Below are 26,241 nucleotides of genomic sequence, written 5' to 3' on the forward strand. Positions count from 1 at the left end.
ATATTTTATTTTGTATTTCATTTTGGATTTTGTTATACTTTTTGTTGTTTTAGCTTTTGGTTTGGTTTCCTCATAATAATCATAATCATTATCTTCTTCAATATGTATATCATGTTGTTTTTATTACTTTATTATAATAATAATATGTTTTGTTGTTGTTGTTGTTGTTGTTACGTTATTCTTTGTATTTTTTGTGTTAAATCTATAAATATGGAAATGTTGTTGCTGTTGTATACTAAACTCTCTAAAGTTCTGCTTTTCAAGAATGATGCCCATAATTTACATACATCAATTATTGACATCATTTTACCTTTTTTCGCTATTGTTGTTGTTAGCATATGCATTTTGGTTTTTATAGAATGATTATATGACTTTAAGTAGAACTAGTTTATGAAGAGAGAGAGATTTTTTTGAAGTAAAGCAAAAAATTTTGTAAAAAAAGACTAAAAACAGAAAAATGTGAATAAAATTTTCTTTAAAAAAACAAAAACCAATTTTAATACTCAAACTGGAGGGAGGGGGGGAGAAGGAAAAATACTACAAGTCTAGTTATTGCACTTTAAAAAATTAAAGTTTTTGGCTAACCAAAAAAGTCTCAACGAAATTTATTGTTTGGCACACGCTCTGACTAAAAATGTTTTCTTTTTTAGGATTTTTTCGAAACTTAAACTAGAAAAACGATTTTCAACATAACCTTACGATGCGTTACGTTGCGTTTTAACTGAACTGCTAACTTAAAAATGATATTGCACTTGAAATTATATAGTATACTAAATAAAGAAAATTAGTTTTTAAATAACTGTTAAGCTAAGACGGTTTAATGATACACATATTTTACTCCTACATAGCTTAAGTTAAATATGATCGCTCATATGCAAACCTAAAGTTATAGAGATAGTTATGCTCTTTGAGAGTCTTTTTGTATTCTTTTTTTTTGTTATAAATTTTCTGCTTCAATAGTAGTTTTAAGCCGTTACATAAAATTAATCAACAAAGTTCCGTGGTTTTTTCCTTTTTTTTTTTGTTTTACTATAAACGATAAACGTTTGTGGTACGTAACCTTGAGTTATGCTACGTTACGTTGCATTGCGTTACTTCACTTTACGCTACATTAATGAGATACTAAGCTACGCTAAAAAAATTATTAAAGATGATATTTTGATAAATAGTTGGGAAAAGGAAAGGAAATGAAGATTTCTGAAAGTTTTTGGTATGATTCCATTGGCAGAAAATAGCAAAGTGAAACAGCCAAATAGAGAACAGAATGAGCCAACTATTAGGAGGATATTGGTAGAATGAAAAGATTGTATTTATGAGCCGGGAAATACTTTATATTTTGTCTATAAACATTCCATTAAGGAACAGAAATACTATGAGCATCAAAAGTGAGTCAACACCCGTTTAAATGTAGTTTGTTGTAAGATTGCGATAAGAATGTAACGTAGCAAAATCTGTATCTTCAACATTCTTGCAAATTTGTAATATTTTAAACATTTCCATGTCTTACAAAAGGCAAAACTTTGCATGGATGTTGGCCCACTTTTGACGCTTATTGTATATTGGCAGTTTCTTAAACAATCACAAGACAGACGTGTTACAAAGAATGGTATGTTCAATTCTTCAGTGTTATTATGAATATTATTCGTCGTCCACTTCATAGCTCATAGCTTACTTTCATATAAACCGAAATTTTCATGAATTAAGACCAAACATAAATTGAGGAATATGTAAAGCTAAAGGCCATCTTGGAGTAGAAGTTAGCATATCCGCCTATGACGCCCAACGCCTGGGTTCAAATTCCGCTGTGAACATCAGAAAAATTGTAAGCGGTGGCTATCCCCTTACTAATGTGAATAATCCTGCCATGTTAAAACTTCTCTACCTAGTGGTGTTGCTATGCGGCTCGTCGTTCGGACTCGGCATAAAAAAGGAGGCCCCTTATCATTGAGCTTAAACTGTAATCGAACTGCACTCATTGATATGAGAAATGCATCCCCTATTGATTAGTGAAATGTTCATGGAAAATTTATTGAATAGTGGAACTAACGTAACGTATAACTTTTAACCGTCCGTCTGAATAGCTGGCTGAGAGTTTTATAGTTCCTTGCTTTACCTCTCAAATAAACCCAAATGTATGTAAATTAAACACAAACTTTGCATAAATCTAAGACATTATTACGTTAATTAGTGGAACTAACGTAATTGAAATTGGTAATCCAGGCATATATTGTAAATCTAATATACCAGCAAGATACCTGCTTATGTTAAAACCTTAAATACTTCAAAAACTCGATAAAGTGACCCATTTAGACGTTACGTCACTACTAATCGGATTTTCATAGTGAAAGTCAGGTAGGGTATCATAGGCAAATAGAAAATTTTGCCATATTTGAGACGCACAGTGGGCAAAAAGCAAAAAAAATGGAATGTCTTTTAGTCTTTCTAATGTGAACCTGAACAATATGTTAAGCTAAATAGTGGATCTAACGTAACGTGAAATATTTTTACAGCTACAACTTGTATCTGACTGTCTAAATAGCTGATAGTTTTAAAACTCGTTGGTTTAATTTTCATTTAAACCGAAATTTATGTGAATTAAACTTAAACTTTACACAAATCTAAGCACTTATTAGGCTATTTAGTAGAACTAACGTAATGTAAATTGGTAATCTAGGATTACAAATCTGATATACTAGCAAGGTAGCTGCTTATTTTGAAACTTTAAATACTTAAAAAAACTTAATACTTTTCAAAGTGACCCATTTAAACGTTACGTTACCACTAATTGAATTTCGCACAGTGAAAGTCATGTAGGGTATCATAGGCAAGTAGAAAGTTTTGCCATATTTGTTTCGCACAGTGGGCCAAAAGTACCATAAATACTTCAAAAACTCAATACTTTTCAAAATGACTCATTTAGACGTTACGTTTTCACTAATTGAATTTTGCATAATGAAAGTCATGTAGGGTATCATAGGCAAGTAGAAAGTTTTGTAATATTTGTTTCGCACAGTGGGCCAAAACGCAAAAAAATGGAAACAATTCACAACAGTCGTTGTAATGTCTCTTAGTCTTTCTAATAAAAACCTGAGCAATATGTTACGCTAAATAGTGGATCTAACGTAACGTAAAATATATTGACAGTTATAACTTACTATCCCTCCTTCTGACAAGCTGATAGTTGTAAAGCTCGTTGGTTTATTTTTCATTTAAATCGAAATTTAGGTGAATTAAACTTAAAATTTATACAAATCTAAGTCTTTATTACGATAATTAGTGGAACTAACGTAATGCAAATTGGTAATCTAGGCTCATAAATCTAATATACCAGCAAGATGCCTGCTTATATTGAAACCTTAAATACTTCAAAAACTCAATGCTTTTCAAAATGACCCCATTATGACGTAACGTTACCACTAATTGAATTTCGCATAGTGAAAGTCATGTAGGGTATCATAGGCAAGTAGAAAGTTTTGTCATATTTGTTTCGCACAGTGGGCCAAAAGTACCATAAATACTTCAAAAACTCAATACTTTTCAAAATGACTCATTTAAACGTTACGTTACCACTAATTGAATTTTGCATAATGAAAGTCATGTAGGGTATCATAGGCAAGTAGAAAGTTTTGTCATATTTGTTTCGCACAGTGGGCCAAAACGCAAAAAAAAATGGAAACAATTCACAACAGTCGTTGTAATGTCTCTTAGTCTTTCTAATATGAACCTGAGCAATATGTTAAGCTAAATAGTGGATCTAACGTAACGTAAAATATATTTACAGTTGTAATTTTTGACCGTCCGTCTAAGAAGCTGATAGTTTTAAAGCTAATTGGTTTATTCCTCATTTAAACCAAAATTTAGGCGAATTAAACTTAAAATTTATACAAATCTAAGTCTTTATTACGATAATTAGTGGAAATAACGTAATGTAAATTAGTAATCTAGGCTCATAAATCTAATATACCAGCAAGGTTCCTGCTTATTTGAAACTTTAAATACTTAAAAAACTCAGTATCTTTTAAATGTAACCCTTTAGACGTTACGTGACCACTAATTGAATTTTCATAGTGAAAGCCATCATAGGCAAGTACTAAGTTTGGCCATATTTGTGTGACACAGTGGGCCAAAAGGAAAGAAAATGGAAATAATTAACAACAAACGTTGTAATGATTTGAGCAGTTCAGCAGCAGGCATTTGTAAGTTGGAAAAATTTATTGTTGGCCTGTCTCTCTAGTACAGGGTGGGATTCAATAGTACAAAGTTGCACATGGTGAACTTCTCTCAAAGTTAATGTTGGCATGTATCTCTAGTACAGGGTGGGATTCAGTGTGACAAAGTTGCACATGGTTAACCTCTCTCACTTTCTGGAGATCACATATAACTTTTACATTAATAAACCCAATACTGGTCATAGCCTCCTTGTATCTTCCGTATGATAAGGAAAATCCCCTGCTGGTCTGGCCCTTGGGTAGCTGATGCGAAAACAAGCAGTATGACCAAGCACTTGAAGGTGACGCTAACGCACATCCAGTTCTTTGAAGCAGCCCGGACAGAAACATTGGAGGTTTTTTTGTTTTTTGTTTATATTTTGGTCTAGAGTGAGATAGACAGAAACTCACAGAAACAGAAAAATAGTTAAAACTCTACCGTTTTGGGAACAGGTAAATTGAACTCTTCGAAATTTAAAGAGTTAGTGCTGAGGTGTTAACGAGATGACGTGCAAAATTACAAGGCCCTAGGTGGCCTTGGGGGCTTTGGGAAACCCACTTCGGCCTTTAGAAAAGTTGTTTGTGTTCCGGTTTCCAAATTATATTATTTTCAGCATAGTGCTCAAAAATCATCGCAAAAAAAATCTGTTTTGCCAAATTATGGTAACAAATTGCAACAAATTACAGAATCGAACCATTGATTTAAACATTCATAAAAATACTACATTTTCCATGAACATTCCCTTAAGGAACAAGGGATAAAAAATTATAAGTTCAATTCATCAATACCATTCCGAATTATATTCGTCCGCTTGATTATCTGACAGTTTTATTGTTCATATGCCCAAATTTACATGAATTGAACACAACATTTACTCAGATCTAAGATTGTTAAGCTAATTAGTGGAACTAACGTAACGTAAGTTCAACTAATGAGTAACAGTTTTATCCGTCCGAGTGGTTAGCTGATAGTTTTATTGCTCACACACCCAAATTAACATGAATTGAACACAACATTTTCTCAAATCAAGGAATTTCTTAAGTTAATTAGTGGAACTAACGTAACGTAAGTTCAACTTATTGTACGAGTAACAGTTTTATCCGTCTGTGTGATTAGCTGATAGTTTTATAGATCGTAGCTTTATCTTTCATATAAACAGAATTTCATATGTATTTAATACAAACACATTTAAAAGTTTACTAAGCTAATTAGTGGAAATAACGTAACTTAACCAAGGTAACCCAGGATCACGTACGAAATATACCAGCATAGTGGGTGCTTATTTTAGAAGTTCAAGCACTCCAAGTACTCGTTACTTTTCAAAGTGCCCCATTATTACGTTACGTCAGCACTAATTAAACTTCAAATTACCATATCAAGGCAATAAGTAAAAACAAAAATTTAATTCAGGTAATTTTTGAACCAATGCATTGACAATGACTACCTAGCATAGTAAAAAAGCCTAGATTATAACCTAATCATATTCGCTAACCTTTTCTCCCTTCCATCAAATATATCATCTTTAAACTTAAAATTTAAGGATCTTGTAGAATTATTACTTCATATCTAACGTAGTAGTGATTGCATGATATTTTGTTCAAGTATCTTTTTGTTGTAGTCCAATGAGAATAGTAAGTGAGTTTGGAAAAAGTCTTTCTCCAAAAATACAACAAAAAAAAACGTTTCAAAATTATAAATAGGTAATATTGTCGTCTGTGAGTGTTAACTTAAGAAATAAGAGTCTGTGAAAATAAATAAAATTGGTTTGGTTAAGTCATTCTTAAGTGTTTCTAACATTAAGTATGGGTGCTTTTTGTAGTATATATGGTATGGTTTGTTGTTATTTTTTTGTCTTCTCACAATAACACTATTCTTGGAAGATTTAACTTTCGTTTTGTTTTTTTTTTTTTTCATTTTAATTTTTTGGATTATGCGTAAGTTGTTGTTGTTGTTATGACGTTTAATTTGTTTTTGTATGTAATTAGTAAATGGATGACTTTTTGTTGTGTTGTGTTGTATCGTGGGTTGGTGGTGTACGGAAAAGTAAGAGGAGGAGGAGGACGATCGCGAGTACTTTTTTAAAGTAATTGGGCAATAACGGGCTCGATTAAGCACATATGCTCGGCTCCACGGACGGGTAGGCGATTGAGACAAAAATGCCTTATCATATCGGGCACCGTTTCAAATGGACGACTGAATTGTCCTAAAATGTATTGGCCACATTCGTTGCGTTGTATGCGCATGTGCATAAAGCCTTTGGCTCCCCTGAAAGTAGGCAATGTAAATGACATATGAGATTTTTTAAAATATAGGCAAACATTTTATAAAGAAAATATTATGGACTAGTAAATAAGTAAATAGAAGCCAAAAAAATATTTTCTACACAAAAAAAAAAAAATATTACAAAAAAATTTTAATTAACAAAAATTTTTTTAATTAAAAATTTAATTGAAAATAAAACTCTATCCAATTAAAAAATTAATTGATTCAATAATTTTTAATTGAATATAACTTTTTTTTCAATTACAGTGGTGATTGAAAATTATTTGAGTCAATTAATTTTTTAACAACAATAGTGATTGAAAATTTTGTAATTTTCATTAAAAAAATTCATCAAATAAATCATTTTTTAATCGAATCTTAAAAATGTTTCACATTTGGTTCTTAAGTACTAAATTTCCCATGAACATGCCATAAGGGAACAGTGGATACTTCTCTCGTATCATTTTTATACCCACCACCGCAGCATAGGGGTGGTGGGTAGTCATTCCCATTTAGTCATTACGTTTGAACACATCGAAATATCAATTTCTGACACTACAAAGTATACATATTTCGGATCGTCGTAAAATTCTAAGGCGATTTAATGATGTCCGTGTGTCTGTCCGTCCGTATGTTGTAATCACTATACAGCCTTCAAAAATTGAAACATTGAGCTGAAATTTGGCACAGATACGTCTTTTTGATGCATGCTGGTTAAAATCTGGAAAGGGCAAAATCGGACCATATTTGAATATAGCTACCATATAGACCGATCTGCCGTTTAAGGGTCTGGAACCCATTAAAGCTTTAATATGGCTCAGATCGGACTATAGTTAGATATAGCTGCCATATAGACCAATCTGCCGATAAAGGGTCTGAAACCCATAAAAGCTTTATGTTTTATCCGATTTCACTGAAATTTTAAACAGTGGGTAGTTTTAGGCCTCCCAACATAGGACCTAAATATGGTTCAGATCGGACTTTATAGACCGATCTGCCGATAAAGGGTCTGAAGCCCATAAAAGCAGTATTTTTTAACCGATTTTGCTGAAATTTGAAAGAGTGAGAAGTTTTGGGCCCCCCGATATCCGACCTCAATATGGTTCAGATCGGACTATATTTAGATATAACTGCCATATAAAGGGTGATTTTTTTGAGGTTAGGATTTTCATGCATTAGTATTTGACAGATCACGTGGGATTTCAGACATGGTGTCAAAGAGAAAGATGCTCAGTATGCTTTGACATTTCATCATGAATAGACTTACTAACGAGTAACGCTTGCAAATCATTTTCAGTGAATGGGCCCTAGAAAAGTTGGCAGAAAATCCGCTTTTTTATCGACAAATTTTGTTCAGCGATGAGGCTCATTTCTGGTTGAATGGCTACGTAAATAAGCAAAATTGCCGCATTTGGAGTGAAGAGCAACTAGAAGCCGTTCAAGAACTGCCCATGCATCCCGAAAAATGCACTGTTTGGTGTGGTTTGTACGCTGGTGGAATCATTGGACCGTATTTTTTCAAAGATGCTGTTGGACGCAACGTTACGGTGAATGAACACATTTCGAACCGAACACTGATTTTGGTAATAAAATTCAATGATTTGCAAGCGTTGCTCGTTAGTAAGTCTATTCATGATGAAATGTCAAAGCATACTGAGCATCTTTCTCTTTGACACCATGTCTGAAATCCCACGTGATCTGTCAAATACTAATGCATGAAAATCCTAACCTCAAAAAAATCACCCTTTAGTTAGGATTTTCGACATCCGACCAATATTTTTTTCTGCAAAATTGAACACTGACTTATATTTATTAGACCACTCAATGTTCGTGCCGAATTTGGGTGCTTAAGTTATCCAATTTTCACCGGATTGTGACGAAAAGGGGTGATGGGTATCTAAAGTTCGGTTCGGCCGAATTAAATGCCTTTTTACTTGTTTTAATTGGATCAATTAAAAAATTAATTGAAAACTTCAAAAATTTCAAACATTTTTTTGATTGCATCAATTACAAATTTAATTGAAAATTTCAAAAATCAATCATTTTTTAATTGAATATGCAATTTTTTAATTGTGATAAAATCATTTTCGTGATTGAAAAAGATTCAATTAAAAAAATTAATTGCATCAAATAATTTCGTGATTGAAACCGATTTTTATTTTTTTTCTGTGTCTAGTGGCCAAATTCATGAGAAAGCATTGAAACTGCATAATTTTCCCAAAACTCCATAAATTTTTAGTTTTTTCAATTTTCATTGATTTCTTTGTTTGTCTATTAAAGCCGCTGGTTATACTTACTTCAGTGATAGTGAATAATCCTGTTTAGTTGATTCACAATTGCGCACCAGAAAACTACCCTCCGCCAAGGGCCTTAAGGTAGTTTCCGCTTCTATACGGGTAATTGCTCCATGATACCAACTATAGGAAAAGAATTCAATGTAAACATTTTTTCCCCTAAAACAATTACAAAGCGACTTTCATGCATACTTACCCCTGTCTCTCTAAAGGTATCGAGACATCAATTAGGTCAACAGCATTGGTAAATCCTTGATTCAGATTCAAATTCAGCTCTTTATTGTTGGATAAGCCACGTAAATCCAAACTACCAAACTTATTGTTCGCCTGTCGTGGTTCATTGAGATTTAAAGTAAGATTTTGTCGGAAAATGGCAGAATCTGAAAACATAGAGAAAAAATAAAACTCATGATTATTATGTGCTTAGTGAGCCATGCCTATGTGGGGATAACATAAAATAATTGTTTGAGGCTATACACACATATGCCCTTACATACATACCTACCTATGTATGTGCATAAAAGCCATTCAAGTAGAATGGGGTTAATTAAAAAATGTCAAAAGCTATGGTTGGCTGGCTGGCAGTGTGGTTTGGTCTAGGTGTGTTTTACTGAAATAGCCAATGAAATGAGATGAAAGCTTTCATATCAGTGTCAGCCAGCGGCACATTGTTTCATTTTTTCATACTACCACGTCCATATATCCGGTGTTTAATTAAATCTTTGACCAATGAAGTGAGCAAAAGGTGAAAGGCTAAACTCATTTGAAGCTGATTTTCCTCAGAGAGAGAGCTAAGGCCTAGTTTGTGTTGCCTATACAGTTTTTCATACATGTTACAAGGCTGCTCTACATAGAAAACTAGTTTTCCGCTTTTATCAATACTAAGAGAGTTTAGAATGTAGAGGAAAACCATTCGTTGCATCCGTGATCTCCGATTTAAAAACTATGGCAATTTACAGTAGGCAAAGTTACAACTTGGCCATAAGAGATAACACAATTCCATTGCAGCCGGTAAGTTGCAAGTATCGGACTAACCCGATGGATTCCTTCGTCAGCAATGGCTGCCGCTTCAGTGTACAAAACACTGCTACAACAACAACAAGAGGCCGAATCTTGGGTACCCACCCACCACCACAGACACCGCTACAAATTTACTTTTATAAACTCGGCGCCCCGGTAGCCGAGTTGGTAGCGTACTTGTAATACCAGTGCATGGGTTGTGGGTTTGATTCCCGCCAGAAGCATTGGTCTGTCGCTACTTTGGTATCACAATGGACATAAGTGAATGTCTAAGTGAGTCTGTAAAGGACTGCCACTCTTACCTAACCTAACCTAACTCGGTTTGTATTTGAATTATGTTGTAACAATCACATCAGGTATTGATTGACGTTTCTATGGTCCCAAGAAGTCATCTCGTGGTATCGGTTTTTAATTGGGCTTTGGGGATGCACATCGGAAGGCTCAAATGTACTCTACCTAACAAATTTCGGCCAAATCGGATGAAAATTTTGGATTCTAGAGTCACAAGAAGTCACATCTGAATATTGGTTTAAAGGTGGTCCATGCCAGTTCATGGGCCGATTCAAATAATACTTGGCATGGACGTTGCAAGCCAGAACAGATATAATTGTACCAAATCCAATAGATGAAAATTGAGGTTTCTAGGGGCACAAGACGACAAATAGGTGAATCGGCTTATATGGAGGCTATATTAGTTCAAGGCCGATTCAGCTCAATCGTATGATATTTGAGGTTTCCAGGGGCTTAAAGAGTCAACTGGGGGGCTCAGATCATACATGGCTCGCGTATTGGAAGTTACAACACAAGTCTTTGTGGCAAATTTCGGCCAAATCGTATGAAAATTGAGGCCTTTAGGGGCTCAAGAAGTGAAAACCAGGGATCTGTGTATATAAGGGCCAGGGACGTAGGCAGCATTTTATTTTTAGGAGGGCCATCAGGGAGCTATATCAGGTTATAGACCGAAACGGACCGTACTCAGCACAGTTGTTAGAAGTCTTAACAAAACACTTCATGCGAAATTTCAGCCAAATTGGGCAAAGATTGCGGCTTGTAAGTGCTCAAGAAGTCAAATTCGGAGATCGGTTTATATGAAAGCTATATCAGGTTTTTAAACCGATTCGGACCGTAGTAAGCACAGATGTTGGAAGTCATAACGGAACAATACATGCGAAATGTCAGCCAAATCGGAAAAAATTGCGGCTTGTAAGAACTCAATATGTCATATCGAGAGATCGGTTTATATGGAAGCTATATCAGGTTATAGACCGATTCGGACAGTGGTAAGCGCAGTTATTGGAAGTCATAACGGAACACCACATGCAAAATTTCAGCCGAATCGGACAACAATTACGGCTTGTAAGGGCTCAAGAAGTCAAATCGGGAGAACGTTTTATATTTCAGCCAATTCGGACAAAAATTGAGACTTACAGGGGCTGGAGAGGACAAATCGGGAGATCGGTTTACATGGGAGCTATATCTAAATCTGGACCTATATAACCCATTTGCAATCGCCGACGACCTACATCAATATTAAGTATATGTGCAAAATTTCAAGAAGCTAGCTCTACGTGTTTTACCGCTATCGTGATTTTGACCGAAGGGCGGACGGAGGGACATGGCTAGATCGACTCAGTACGTCGACACTTTATGGGATCTTAGACGAATAATTCGAAGAGTTACAAACGGAACGAGTAGATTAGTATGCCCCCATCCTATGGTTGCGTGTATAAAAATAGGAATTTGGGTGGTGAGGGGCTGGGGCTCGATAGACCTCCCATAATAATATGGCCCCTCATAATACAACCCTGCTTGCATCGCTGATTTGATATACAAAATTAAAGGCTGTTTTACACCCCCAAAACGCCCGAAATCTTCCATTTAAGTCCTATATTATACCGACAGGTCTGTATGCCAGTTTCACGTTTTTTTTTTAACAGTGGCAAGGGCTCATTGACATTTTGCACCTAATTTTGTACAACCGATTCGTACTCCACTTCCCAAATAGCATATGGGATGAACTTGGGTCCAATTCGATCAAGATTGGCATTATATATGCGGAAAATCAGGCAGTGCTGACAGTCCTAAGTGAGATCAAGACTGCTTACAAGATTCAAAAAGCTTCTTCCAACAATGGGAAGAATGACGAGCTCAGATGGATCCGCCCCATAAAGTGCTGGCGGGTAACGACTAGTGAACTGATGCTGCAGATTGCAGGATGCTAAAAGGCCATGTGGTCGAGTATTTTGTGGAACAGAACATGACGTATTCTTGGGATGGGGAAGCATGAGGGCTGCTGGGAGTCCTGATTGATCATTGCAATGTCACGTTTTAGGCGTGGCGTTCTGTAGGATATGCAATAACGAGAAGGAGTTGGGTACGACCGCGCACCTTTTGTGTCGATGTCCCGCAGTTGCGAGAAAACACAGGGCAATGGGTGAACTTTTTTTCCGTGCCTATATTCCCTTCAGGTACTTAGTAGTTCTGTGGAGGCATACATTGGCTGCGGACCACACTCTCACTGGTAAACGTTTTTTCGGGTCTGCCTAGACACAGGACAATGGATGAACTTTTCTTCCCTGCCTATATTCCCTTCAGGTACTTAGTAGTTCTGTGGAGGCATAAATTGGCTGCGGACCACACTCTCGGTCGTTTATGCTGTCAGTGAGAGTTCCGTCTCCTTTTTTTCTTTTCTACCTTCTTCAAGGGCGTTCACAATGAACCTAAGGTCCCCGCGTAAAGCGGTCAGTAACCTAGGTTGCTAGTCGAGAGCCATCTAACCTTACCTAACCTAAATTCAATTCAGATAAAATGCAGAGTTCCAACATCACAACAGCTTTCAACTTAACAACAAACTTTCGTCCAATATTGAATACTCCCTGCATTCACTTACCAAGTTTCATAGCGGTTTTATTATTGTCATCCCTCATAGAGTGACTCGATGAGGCCTGTGAGATACCACTGGACTCGGTGCTATGCATCATAAGATTATTGATCTCAGCCTGATTTGCCCTTAAGCGTCTGCGCAATTTCGGCATATCGAAGGGTAAATCTCCCAGATCCACCGAAGTAGCACTACCCGAAGTACAAGCATCCTGAAAACAGCCAAAAAACACACACATTTATCACAAAAAGATCCATCTCTAAGAACACCCCAATTCTCCACTTACCTGCTGCAAAGTTTTTCTCCTTCTCAGCTTTGGCATATCGAACGGAAGATCTCTTAAATCTTGCGGCAGACCCACACTATTGCTCATGGCTCCCACCGCACTGATATCACTATGATTGTTGCCCTTGTCATTGGGCGGAAAATTCAATGTGGGCAATGTGAACTTCTGCAAGCTCATCAATGGCTTGCCATCCTCGCGCGAATGCAGCGAAATGCCACTGTCCGAACCCAGAATTTCATCTGTCAACTGCATTAGGGTTTTATTGGCCGGTGGTCTTCGTTTCTTCAAAGCATCGATTTGTAGCTGAGGTGTGGGTCGCATATTCTCTCGTTCCTGGTGTTGTTGCTGTTGCTGCTGCAGTTGCTGTTGCTGATGGTGTTGGCTGTTGGCATGGCCCGACGCTGGTCCACCATCTTCGGGTGAGGCGTTTTGGGTTTTGTTCTGCTCAGACAATTCAGAGGCCGGTTCTTGGGACGATTTGTCTGATATGGGACTGAGGATATGCAATTTGGAATGTATGACCACGGGTGCTCTTAGGGGAAAGGCCACACTCGAGCTGCCAGATTCAGAGCTATGTGAACTCAACGAGGTCGAGTGCCTTGACTCTGAACTGGATGTGCTACGATTGCCTTCGCTGGTGCTCGAGCGTAGCGATTCCATGCTGCCACCACTACTCGATGTTGCTATGCTTTCGGTCGAGGAGTAGTTATGCGGCCTGCGACTGCCATTGCCAACATGGTGGTGGTGGTGGGAGGCGTGGCTCTTCCGCAGCTCCAGCACCCGCCCCGACTCCAGCACAAACGACCGGGGCCGGCTGCGGGACCTAGAGCTGCCGCTTACATTGTTCGCGCCCTGATGTAATGAAAGGTGATGGTGGTGATGACTGTTATTGTGTTGGTGGTGTACTATGGAAGATGGTGGATTTACATAAGCACTATCGGTAAGACTGTTCTCATTGCTTGTGGCCAGCGAGGAGGTCGTTTGTTGCTGCTGCTGGCGCCCCAAATTGGATTGCAGTGGAAGACGGAGATCGCGCAAACGTGGATGGGCCGGATTCGATGATGGCAGGTTGGGTGCACTTCGTATGCTGTTCATAAAAAAACGCTCATGCTTGCCGGGAAACTTCATGGGCAGTGGCGCTGTGGATGGAGGCGATGGTGTGTAGCCGCGCATGGGCAACTGTGAGCTGGACGTTGTGGGATTGTTCTGTTGATCCACCTCCGCTTCTCTGATGTGGACATTGTTCAATTCCGAGGAGAGGCCCCCCACACTGGTGGCCAAGGGTTCGGTGCTGCGATTGCTGCCCGCACCCACCGTTAGCGGCGAACCACTGCCGCTATTGTTGCCGCCCGAATTGGTGGCCTGTTCTTGTATGGCCTGATTCTTGGAGTTCTTCAAACGTTTGCCATCCAAACGGCTCTTGGACTTGGAGTTGCGGCTCTCCGTTTTGGGGGGAGGTCCATTGCCATTGTTGAGTTGCAGCAGCACTGCATGATTGTTGATGCGATCCACCTCATCCAAGTCATCATCGGACTTGGCTATCTTGCAATCGAAGGCGGTCTCGTAAATCTGGCGCGTACGGCCCGACATGTCGTCCTCTAGATCGCCAACAGTGGATACCTCGTCCAAAGCGTTGTCCGACTGGGCCAGACTACTGCTATCCAAAATGCTGCGTGAGCTGTTGTGGTTTAGGTTCTTTGAGTCTGGGGCACAGTCAACGCACTCATGAACGCCATGGGGATGGACATAGAAAATGCTGCGTGGCCTAAAGTACTCGTCTATATCATCACCAATGGAGGGGGCTACACAGGCACAAACTGCAGCAGGACCCAGCAGTCGATGCGGTGGCATTGACGGTGGTGTAGATTGCTCAGCGAAATTGCCACAATTCAAATCCTCCGAGGGCTCTTGACAAATGTTGCCGTAATCGGCAGCTGCTGGTATCAAGGGTTGGACGTTGCAAGTTTTGCGCACCAAGGCTAAGGCTCGAGCATGCCACTCGCGACGCTTCAAACACTCGCTGCAATCCGACTCCTCCGAGGTAGTGGTGGAGGGGGAGTCGCAGCGTATGATGTGAACACCGTCCTCGGTGAAGGAGTAGCGTTTGGTGGCGTCCTCACCGGCAGGCAATACCGTGTTGCTGGTGGTAGCCTCGGTGACATCAAATTCGTCCTCTTGCTCTTCGCGCTCCTGCTCCGAACGCTCGGGTACGTCTAGGCTGGTGCTTTTGCGATAGGGTTGGCTAGGTTGGGAGAATAGTTGGGAAGATGATTGGGGTGGCTCCGAGACGGTGGATTGGCGACTTTTCTGTTTGAGCTCCTTCTCGTTGAGAGCCTGAGCCGAGGCTGTTGTGGTGGGATCTTTGGGTTTGAGAAGATCCGAGTAGTAATAGGGTGAAGGGTTACGCTTGCTGCCGTATTCCGATTGGGAAGCGGTCAATTTGCGAGGACTGCGATGCGATTGAGAGGGCAAGGGCTTAACCAAATCATCAGAAATGCTATCGGGAGAATTTAAATCAGGAACTTTGACAGATTGATTATCGTCTTCGTCATCCGAGGACTTGGGAGCCGAGGAATCTGAAAGGGGGAGAGGCAAAAGAAAATTGATAATTATGTGCTGTCTGTGGTTCGTTCCATGGTGGTGTGATGGTGTCATGGGGCAAAAGAAAAAGTCCATTTCATGCTTCAAGGCTTCTCGGGCTAAAAATAAGTGTCTAGGTGTTGGCTGAAAATAATTAAATTGTCAGAGCTCTTGGTGGATGGCAGCAAGCTGTTTGCAGCTGCCGCTCGTATTTGCTAGTGCACCCAACCTGTTGGGAAACTTAATTTATTTGCAGCAGTTGTTAACGGGTAAGTGAAAGTTGATTAAAATCATTGAAAACTTTGCTAAAGAGTTTGCCAAGTAATTGAGACTTTGGCGAGCAGGCATGGTGGCCATGCAGATTAGTCGACGTTTTGTGTTTTTTCTCCAGCATGAAAATGGCGAAAGGCAAACACAATAGAATGGAGAAAGAAAGAAGAAATGCCAAAGCTGGAGCCATGTGTAACTAATTGCCAATTGTTGTAAGCCAGAGATTGACGGCTGACCGTTAGTCAGTTAGTCTGGAATTTTGGAAGGGGAAACAATTGAATCATGGCCTTTGGTAAGGCAGAAGGCAGATAGCTGGATAGATTCCTGTTTTTTTATGGCTCAATTGTTTATTGTTTCTGCCCCCATACCCACTCACCTGAACTGTAATTGCTGCGTTTATCCTTTTCCTTGGTTTGAGGAGGAGTTGTTAATGTCTGCCCATTACCGGTTGGTTGCTTAGTTGTGGATTGCTGCTGCAATCCAGGGGTTTGATTTTGTTGCGCCGATGCTGTTCTCTTGGCCTGGGCTTTCCTCTTGGCCTTCTTGTGATAGACTTTTTTGTGGCGTCGTTTCGTATCTTTGGGATCCGAATAACCTTCGATGAGTTTGACTGATGCCTGCTTAATGGCCGAATTCTGACTTTGCTGCACCGAGGTTAGGCCTGCGGGCAGGGGTGGTGGCAAGGGTGCGGTTGCCGATGAACCAGCTCCTGCACCTGCAACTGCTCCACTTCCACCGCCAGCAACCACTTGTAGTGTGGATGTGGTGGCTGTCGAAGCTATTACGGCAGCTGCTGACGGATGTGGTAAACGTTGCTGTGTCTGGCTGCGTTGAGTATGTGATTTTTTCTGATGCTGATGCTGATGCTGATGCTGTTGCTGATGATGCTGGTGATGGTGATGCTGTTGTAGAGTCTGTGAGGGCTGTGTATTCTGGTGATGGCCTACCCCAGTTTGTGTGGGCAAAGTGCTGTGGGCTGTTGGTGCTTCGTTCGAGTTCGAGGCAGCAGCAGCGGCCAACAGTTGGGCATTGACTCTGGAGGGTAAAGTCGATAAGGGAGCCGGAGGTGGTGGTACCTGGGGATCGGATTGTTGTTGCTGCTGTTGTTGTTGTTGAAGTTCGGCGAATGTTAGCTGTAATTGAATAAGGAAAAATAATTAATGTTACCAAATTTACTTTCATGAGTAGAAAAACGAAATCTTTTAACAATAATTTGGAAAAGGGGGAGCTCTAGGCCTTGAGAATTAACAACACCCTAAAAAGGTTTGTTAACTTTTTTTTACTACACTGCGTTTTTTGGAGACAATTCTTTTAATTTTCCTTTTGGCTATACAAAAAACCGCATATAACTAAAATATCTCAGGCAAGTAGAATGCTGATGCTTGGTGCTGCGCGATGTTTTGGAGGCCATGGTACTTAGTAGCAGTGTTTGAGTTAAATAAAAAGGCCTACAGCAACTCATTAATGATGCCATTTCCACACCAAGCTGTTGCCATCATCCATAGCAGCCATGAGAGACACCAGTTAAGTTTATGGCACCACTACCAACACCATCATTAACACAGCTCATGGAAATATTTTTGAAACTGCTGGCAGGCCAGAGCTTTGCTTTCAATTTAGCATAATTATAGAACATTGAGAAGGAAGTTTTTTTTTGTAATAAAAAACCATAAACTTTTGCAAGACCCCCAAGGACTTGGTAAAAATATTTTTGCTCTTTTGCCAAAGCCTTCCTCCAGAAATATTTTTATTTAACATAAATGGCATAAATAAAACTAAAACGAAATAATTGTGTGATTCAAGTAATTCAGTATCATGACGACCCCCTTTTTGCCTTATAATTCGGTATCATTTCTCCATACTCGGAGAAAGAAAAGGAGTGCTGTGCGCTTAAATGACATTGAACATCATTAACATTCACTCACAAACTTAATTGCTATATTTTCATAATTTATGAACTTAAGCCTGGAAGCAAACCCGCAAGCAAGCAACCAACCAACCAGACAGCCCTTGGTATCTTCAGTAACCTCCCCCCACCCCTCACTAATAAAATAAGAGTTAACATTTTTATAACCACAACAAAATATCAGTTTTTAATTTAATACATGTCACAGCCATATGCGTATGCGTACAGAAAATATCTATGCCTTATACTGCTGCAGCCATAAGACCACACAAGGTGAGAAGCTATGATTGTTTTGTATTTGTAATTTATTGCATGTACAACATATCCCTCATTCGTTCTTTGCTTGCTTGCTTGCTGTAACTCCCTTAAAATGCAGCCTGTATTTTATTGCAATTAAAATGAAAAATTGTCTAGGACATACAGCAAAGGCTGTGCACACACCATCCCTGCATATATCTTGGCATACACCTGTCACTAGTAACATATGGCATTTAATATATGTATATGTTTGTGGTGGGTAATATATCAGTAGTACTATGATGACTATTATCTGTTGTTAACCACATATAATTAATTTTAAAACAGCAAAAGTCATGGAAGATATCAGCAAAGAAACTACCAAATGTGCAATAAATCAGTAGGATTTTAAAGACACCAATAAGAAATGATGAAATAATGATTATGAGGCTTAAAATAATATTTCTAAACAAAGTTGTACAGAGGAAGAGAAAATATACATAGAATTAATAACAGAAAACTTTTAGAAAAGAAATTTGTGTTAAACAATCACCACCAGCACATATGTATTTGTTAAATAGCTTAACCGTTTGAATCGGTATAATTTAAAAAAATTGTAGTTGGAATATTTTATCAAACATAATGCACACATAGCGGGTGTAAGAAAAATCGAAACACATGGCTTACACTGTGCTTAAACCTGTTGGCATAATTTTAATATCAATTCGTTTCTTCCTTTTATAGTAATTTTAAAATAATTAAAATTAATCATACAACACAGGGTCCAAAAATACAAACGCTGCACACAGAAACAATACAAAGAGAATCGAAATACCTAGTTTATGTAGTATTACTGCATTGAAATAGATTTTTGATATCAATTCGTTTGCCAAAGAAATTGAGGAAATAAATTAAAAGACCCTTTTCTGAGAATATTTCCACACATATTCAGTTTTAGGGAAATTTAATTATTTAGAGATCACTGTAGCACATAGATTAGCGTGTTCGCCTATGGCGCTGAATGCCTGGGTTCGAATTTAGGTGGGAACATTTGCCCAAATTTTCAGCGGTAATTGTCCTGACGACATTTGTGAGGTACTGTACCATTTCCTAGACAGCCATGAAAAAACTTCTTCACAAAGAGATGTTGCACGGCGGCACGCTGCACAATGTTGCCTCTTAGTGTATTCGTCAGACAAAAATAAAATAAAAATAGTTAAAGTTAACATAGACTTCTAAAATTTTTTGCACAGAAGTATATTTGAGTGGAGTATGGCCCAAATCGGTCTATAACCTGATATAGCTCACATATAAACCAATTTCTTAATTTGAGTTCTTAAGCCTATAGAAGGCGTTTACTTCAGACTTTATTCATGAAAAGTGTTTTCCGTTTTAAACGCTATTTGTTAAATAGCTTAACCGTTTGAATTTGTATGATGTAAAAAAACTGTTGTTGGAATATTTTACCAAACATTATGCACACATAGCGGGTGTAAGAAATATCTTAACACATGGCTTACACTGTGCTAAAACCTGTTGGCGTAATTTTAATATCAATTCGTTTCTTCCTTTTATAGTAATTTTAAAATAATTAAAATTAATCATACAACACAGGGTCCAAAAATACAAACGCTGCACACAGAAACAATACAAAGAGAATCGAAATACCTAGTTTATGTAGTATTATCGCATTCAAATAGATTTTTGATATCAATTCGTTTGCAAAAGAAAATGAGGAAACAAATTGAAAGACCCTTTTCTGAGAATATTTCCACACATATTCAGTTTTAGGGAAATTTAATTATTTAGAGGTCACTGTAGCACAGAGGTTAGCTTGTCCGCCTATGGCGGTGAACGCCTGAGCATTTGATAAAACTTTCAGCGGTCGGTTTTCCCTCCTAAATCTGGCTACCTTTGTTAGGTACTGTACCATTTGGCAGGCAGCCATATAAAAACTTCTCCCCAAAAAGGTGTCGCACTGCGGCTAGCAGTTCAGACTCGGCATAAAAAAGGAGGCCCTTTATCATTGATCTCAAATCCCTCGATTTAAGGTTTTGGGCCCAAAAAAGGCGCATTTATTGTCCGATGTCGCCGAAATTTGGGACAGTGAGTTAAGTTAAGCCCCTTGACATACTTCTGCAAAATGGCATAGATCGGTTCAGATTTGGACATAGCTATCATATAGACCGATTTCTCGATTTAAGATTTTGGGGTCATAAAAGCCACATTTATTATCCGATTGTGCTGAAATTTGGGACAGTGAGTTGTGTTAGCCCCTTCGATATCTTTCTTCAATTTGTCTCTGATCGGATCAGATTTGTATATAGCTGCCATAAAGACCGATCCCTCGATTTAAGGTTTTGGGCCCAAACAAGGCGCATTTATTGTCCGATGTCGCCGAAACTTCGGACAGAGAGTTAAGTTAAGCCCCTCCACATTTGTTTGCAATTTGGTCTAGATCGGTCGAGATTTGCATATAGCTGCCATATAGACCGATCTCTCGGTTTTAGGTTTTGGGCCCATAAAAGGCGCATTTATTGTCCGATGTCGCCGAAATTTGGGACAGAGAGTTAAGTTAAGCCCCTCCACATATTTCTGCAATTTGGCCTAGATTTGCATATAGCTGCCATATAGACCGATATCTCGATTTAAAGTCTTGGCCCCAAAAAAGGCGCATTTATTGTTCGATGTCGCCGAAATTTGGGAGAGTGAGTTAAGTTAAGCCCCTTGACATACTTCTGCAATATGGCACACATCGGTCCAGATTTGGATATAGCTATCATATAGACCGATCTCTCGATTTAAGGTTTTGGGCCCATAAAAGGCGCATTTATTGTCCAATTTTGCCGAAATTTGGGACAGTGAGTTGTGTTGAGCCCTTCTTCATCTTTTTGGAATTTCGCTCAGATCGGTCCAGATTTGGATATAGCTGCCTCATACAACTATATCTCGATTTAAAGTCTTGGCCCCATAAAAGGCGCATTCATAATCCGATTTCACAGTTCAGTCCGATTGATACAGTTACTTATGATAGGCTTTTCGACATCCGTGACGTATATGGTTCAGATCGGTTTATTTTTAGATATAGCTACTGTACTTATTAGTATTTGGTCCAAATCGGTATGCAATTTTCACCGGATTTTGATGAAAGGTGGTTTACATATATACCCGAGTTGGTGGGTATCCAAAGTTCGGCCCGGCCGAACTTAACGCCTTTTTTCTTTCTTTCTTTTAGTCTTGCCCAATTTATAGCGTATTTGCATCGTTGCAACAGAAAAAGTCCTCGACCAATTTTTCTAGTCAAGCAAATGAACGAACACAAGCAAAATCAACAAGAAACTCATAATTAATAAAAATGAGTGTTGCTATCTGAAGCCAAACGGATTTTTAATAAGTTTTTGCAACATCTGGCTTGTGTAAATGTTTATTTTGAAAAACTTTGCTGACCTGCTTTATGTATGGAAATTATCAGCATAACATGGAAAATATGAGAAAAAAAACATGAACAAAATATTGTCAGCTTGTTAATTGTGATATAAGGCCATAGTGGAAAAAAACACAACAGAGGAAGAAAAGAGGCCAACAGCATTTATAAATAATTATATTCCTGTGTGTGTTTTTTTTTCATAAAACCATAATGAAAATTGTGTTATTACTTATTTATATTTAAAAAAAACGCAGCACTTTATTAAGCCATAAGAGTTATTTTTAAATTCATGTGTATGGTGAAGACAGCAGTTTTTGTTGATACATAGCCTTAATTTATTTGCAATATCTGTTGCAGGAAATGTTCATCACCAAAAATCGAATATCCTTTTCAAAAACCATAAGGATAATCGAGCATGGGTTATAAAGGTGTGTAATGCAATACCATTGTTGTGTGTTGAGTTATGATATTTATGGCTGATGAAATTGCTTGCAAACATCAATAAAGTATCACTTTCACTTGTGTTTAAATAAGAGGACTAATGAATGTTGAAATTTATGATGATTATGATGATGACGATGACGACGATTGTAGTGATGGCTATATGGAGAATGTGGTTGACAAGCATGTGGATGATGAGTACTTTAATGGAAACAATAATGGTTACGGCCCTGTTGTTTGAGCATGACATTGATGTCGAAGTTGTTTGCGTAGGGTATGGGAGCGAGCCTTGACTTGTTACTTATTTCCACAAATGTCTGTGGTAAACAATAATGACTATTGTCATCGACATTATCACATATAGGCATATTGATATATGACAACACTGGTGAATTCTATAATAGGTACAGACCGGGCCACAGAAATATCCCAGGGAATTGTAAAGCGGACGAGCTTCCAAGACTAGGAACGAAATTTCATCTGATTTTTCTTTGAAGATAATATAAAAAAAAATGTCTTTAAGATAAAATTTCTAGAAAAGACAAACATTTTATGAAAAACTGAGGAGGGTGAGACCTTGATCTCCGAGTGGACTCATTTTTGGTGAGCGACCCATTCAACCTAACCCAACCTAAACTTCTCAAAAGCAAAATGTCCATGAAATGTTCTCTAGACAAATATTTTCCATTAAATTTTCTCTGAAGAAAAATGTCCATTAAATTTTCTCTAAGAGAAAAATTTTTAGCAAATTTTCGCTAAACAAAAAAAGGTCCTCTCGAATGAGGAGCAAACAAAAATTGTAAAATTTAATGATCTTCGGCCTCAAAGGCTAAAAACTTGACAATGAAAAAAGGTTCGGTAGAGCCCCTTGTCGACGCAACTTCCAACAGATGCACAGGATCATGTGCATACCATGGGAGTAGTGGAATTTGTGCAGACAGAAAATTTGCCATCACACAAAAACACATGCAATGGGAAAAAGTACAGCTAATAGACAGGGTTGTCGAGCGTGGTTAATGTGGTATTATAGAGGCGTTTTCGCAATAAATTCGGTACAAGTACAACATGATGATGAATAATTGTAGCCAAATTACGAAACGCGTCCCATATTGGTTGACGTGTGTTGCGATCTCTGGCTTTCCTTTTTCATTCTGCAAAGAAAATCTATTATCATTGAGGTCGTCTTGAAAGAGAAGCAAGCAAAAATTGAAAAAAAATCTATAAAATTTTCTTTTAAGAAAAAATTCTTTTAAAATTTCCTCTAAATAATATTCTTCAAATTTTTTTTAGGAAAAAATTTTTTTTTTTTAATTATTATTAAAAAAAATATTATTTGCCATTTAGCTGTCTTATTCCATTTCCTCACACTGTACAAATGAAACGTGCTTTTTGTAACCACATCTGTTGTAACATTTGCCCCCCTATTGTGTTATCGATACTTTCCCATTTTAGTTCTATGCCTACTCGTTATGTGACTGACAGTAGGAGTGGTGTATTGAAGTACCCCATCACAAGTGCTAATGCTACACATATTATTCAGCCGACGTAAGTATCATTTATACCATCGAGCGATGATATGAAGGGCCAGCCTGGGCCATGCTAGTCCAGACAAGGTAACAAGGCAACAAATAGTCTATTCAACAAAAAGCCTCAACATCAGTATTTGCCAGTAACTCCTTTTAGTGTCTTTAGACCAGACACCCATGTCTGATTTGTATTTTTTTTTTTTTTTGCTATACTGGTTGTTGTTGTTGTTGTTATTCTTACTACACTTGTAATGGATGAGTTTTTATTGTTGCCAATATTAGCAACATGTCATTGTCAGTTTATAAGGTAATGACAATGGAGGGTTACAATAGTCTATGTACCATGGAGTATGAAATACTAAAGCATTGATGATAACACATACTCATACTCGCACATGCACACACGCAGGCACACATAGTCTTTAGAATAGACCACCATGGTAAAATATCCTCTTTCATTATGAAAGGCAAAAGTTGTGGTTTGCCTTACTCTTGGCTTCCTAACCTTTGTTATTCACTTCAGTTTAATTTAAATTCCAGTAAAAGGACTGCTTTGTAAAATTTCAAATTGATGTGTTTGCTTGTGTGTGTGTGTGTGTAATTTATAATAGAATGCAATTTGAAAACGTATAGTCTGTGTCAATGGCCCTACTATTTCAAGGATATGAAATAAATTCAAGCTAAAATAGTTTTATCGGTAGCAATTGAGATAGGGAGAAATTTTCATAAATAGCATGGTTTGAAAGTAACGTGAAATAATAGAATTTATTGAAATATTAGAGAATTCACCATTTGGGGGTTATTAACTAGGATTATAAATTAAAAAATTTACTAGGATTATAAATTAAAAAAATTAATTTCCATAAAATTTTCTCTAAAGACAAAATTTCCGTGAAATTTTCTCTAAAGACAAAATTTCCATGAAATTTTCTCTAAAGACAAAATTTCCATGAAATTTTCTCTAAAGACAAAATTTCCATGAAATTTTCTCTAAAGACAAAATTTCCATGAAATTTTCTCTAAAGACAAAATTTCCATGAAATTTTCTCTAAAGACAAAATTTCCATGAAATTTTCTCTAAAGACAAAATTTCCATGAAATTTTCTCTAAAAGACAAAATTTTCATGAAATTTTCTCTAAAGACAAAATTTCCATGATATTTTCTCTAAAGACAAAATTTCCATGAAATTTTCTCTAAAGACAAAATTTCCATGAAATTTTCTCTAAAGACAAAATTTCCATGAAATTTTCTCTAAAGACAAAATTTCCATGAAATTTTCTCTAAAGACAAAATTTCCATGAAATTTTCTCCAAAGACAAAATTTCCATGAAATTTTCTCTAAAGAAAATAAATTTTCTCTAATGACAAAATTATCATAAAATTTTCTTTAATGACAAAATTTCTATAAAATTTTCTCAAAAGTCCAAATTTCCAAAAAATTATCTCAAAATTCTAAGGACAAAATTTCCATGAAATTTTCTCTAAAGACCAAATTTCCATGTTACTTTCTCTAATGACAAAATTTCCATGAAATTTTCTCTAAAGTCGAACTATTCTTGAAATTTTCTCTTAAGACAAAATTTTATGGAAATTTTGTCTAAGGACAATTGTCCTTGCAATTTTCTCTAGATTTTCTAAAATTTTTCATGAAAAAAAGTTTTCGGAAGAAAAATTTGTTTAAATTATCTCTTAAAGACAGGATTTTCATGAAATTTAAAAAAAAAAAACAATTTCTGTTAAATATTTCTTTAAGAGGAAATATTCATACATTTTATCTGATTTCACTTGAAGACTTTTTCTTGATATAAAATTTTAATAAAATTTTCTATAAAAAAAAAAAAATCTGCTTCATTGTTTTTCAAGTCGAGCTCAATGGCCAAGCGAATGCAACACACAAAGGATAGATTGTTAAATGAGTTTTGAAGAAAAGAAATTGCCAACTCTTCAGACTAGACAGGGCACATATCACTCCACTGGTGGGCGCGTTTCGATAATTGGATTTCTTATCCCATCGGCACCATCGTGAACTATGTCCGTCCGTCTGACCAGCCTACAGCTCATAGCCTATTGTTTGTAGTACTTATAGTTGAGATCATAAGCACAAACCCAATGTGAAATCTAACGACATGTAAGCTAAGTTTTTAGGACCAGGCCCGAAGCACAACGAGTGATAGATGGTGAGCATTCCAAAACTATGTGGCCTAATCTAGACTTGAAGAGGTCTACTGCTTTGCTGTCCCTGGCTAGAACAGACGTCTCAGTCATTCTGTCCGTCATGACAGGTCACTGTCTAATCGGAAAACATGCTGGCAGACTAAAGGTTGCCAGCAACGACTTTTGCAGAAGCTGTGAGGACATCAAAGAAGAAGAGACTTTAGAACACCTTCTGTGTATGTGTGTCCCGCACTAGCAGTCGTAAGGAGTTCCACTTTAGGTTATCATTTCTTTGAGAACCTCTCTGATTTAGCTGTTGTGATTATTCGCAAGTGGTTGGGCTAAAAAGCTCAAAGCGTTCTGGATGGTTCAACGGTAGGAACTAGCAGGCATCTTCCCTCTTCTGTTCCTGTGGTTTTAAAATGAACGAAAACGTCCAAGTGAGTCTGATGGCAGACTGCCACTTAAACCTAACCTTACCTAACCTATCTCCTTACTAATGCTGGCCACATTTGTGAGGTATACTGCCATGTTAAAACTTCTCTACTATGTGGTCTACATATGTTCTTGATTTTCTTAAAATTCTATGACAATCTAGACATGTCCGTCTGTGGTAATCACGTTTCAGTCTTTAAAAATGAAGATAAAAATACAACAAATTTTGCCCATGAACATTCCACTAAGGAATAGGGGCAAACTTCTCACATATCAATGACTGCAGTCCGATGCAAGTTCAATGATAAGGGG

At 37.6% G+C, this 26,241-nt stretch overlaps 1 protein-coding gene across 2 annotated transcripts in view; it reads right to left on the bottom strand.

Annotated features, from left to right (window-relative positions):
- Positions 1–417: 417 nt before the first annotated feature.
- Positions 418–26,241, bottom strand: part of LOC106082920 (uncharacterized) — a 220,959-nt gene continuing 195,135 nt past the window's right edge. For both annotated transcript variants that reach the window (XM_013245681.2, XM_013245689.2), the window contains 6 exons: positions 16,179–16,935; positions 12,953–15,528; positions 12,676–12,877; positions 8,962–9,145; positions 8,769–8,888; positions 418–6,474 (listed from right to left, as the gene is read on the bottom strand). In XM_013245681.2, the coding sequence (XP_013101135.2) occupies positions 6,288–6,474; positions 8,769–8,888; positions 8,962–9,145; positions 12,676–12,877; positions 12,953–15,528; positions 16,179–16,935 (4,026 nt within the window). In that variant the 3' untranslated portion in view covers positions 418–6,287. The remainder of the gene's footprint in view (positions 6,475–8,768; positions 8,889–8,961; positions 9,146–12,675; positions 12,878–12,952; positions 15,529–16,178; positions 16,936–26,241) is intronic.

The sequence above is a fragment of the Stomoxys calcitrans genome, chromosome 4, assembly GCF_963082655.1.
Source record: "Stomoxys calcitrans chromosome 4, idStoCalc2.1, whole genome shotgun sequence".
In the NCBI taxonomy this organism is placed as follows: Eukaryota; Metazoa; Arthropoda; class Insecta; order Diptera; family Muscidae; genus Stomoxys; species Stomoxys calcitrans.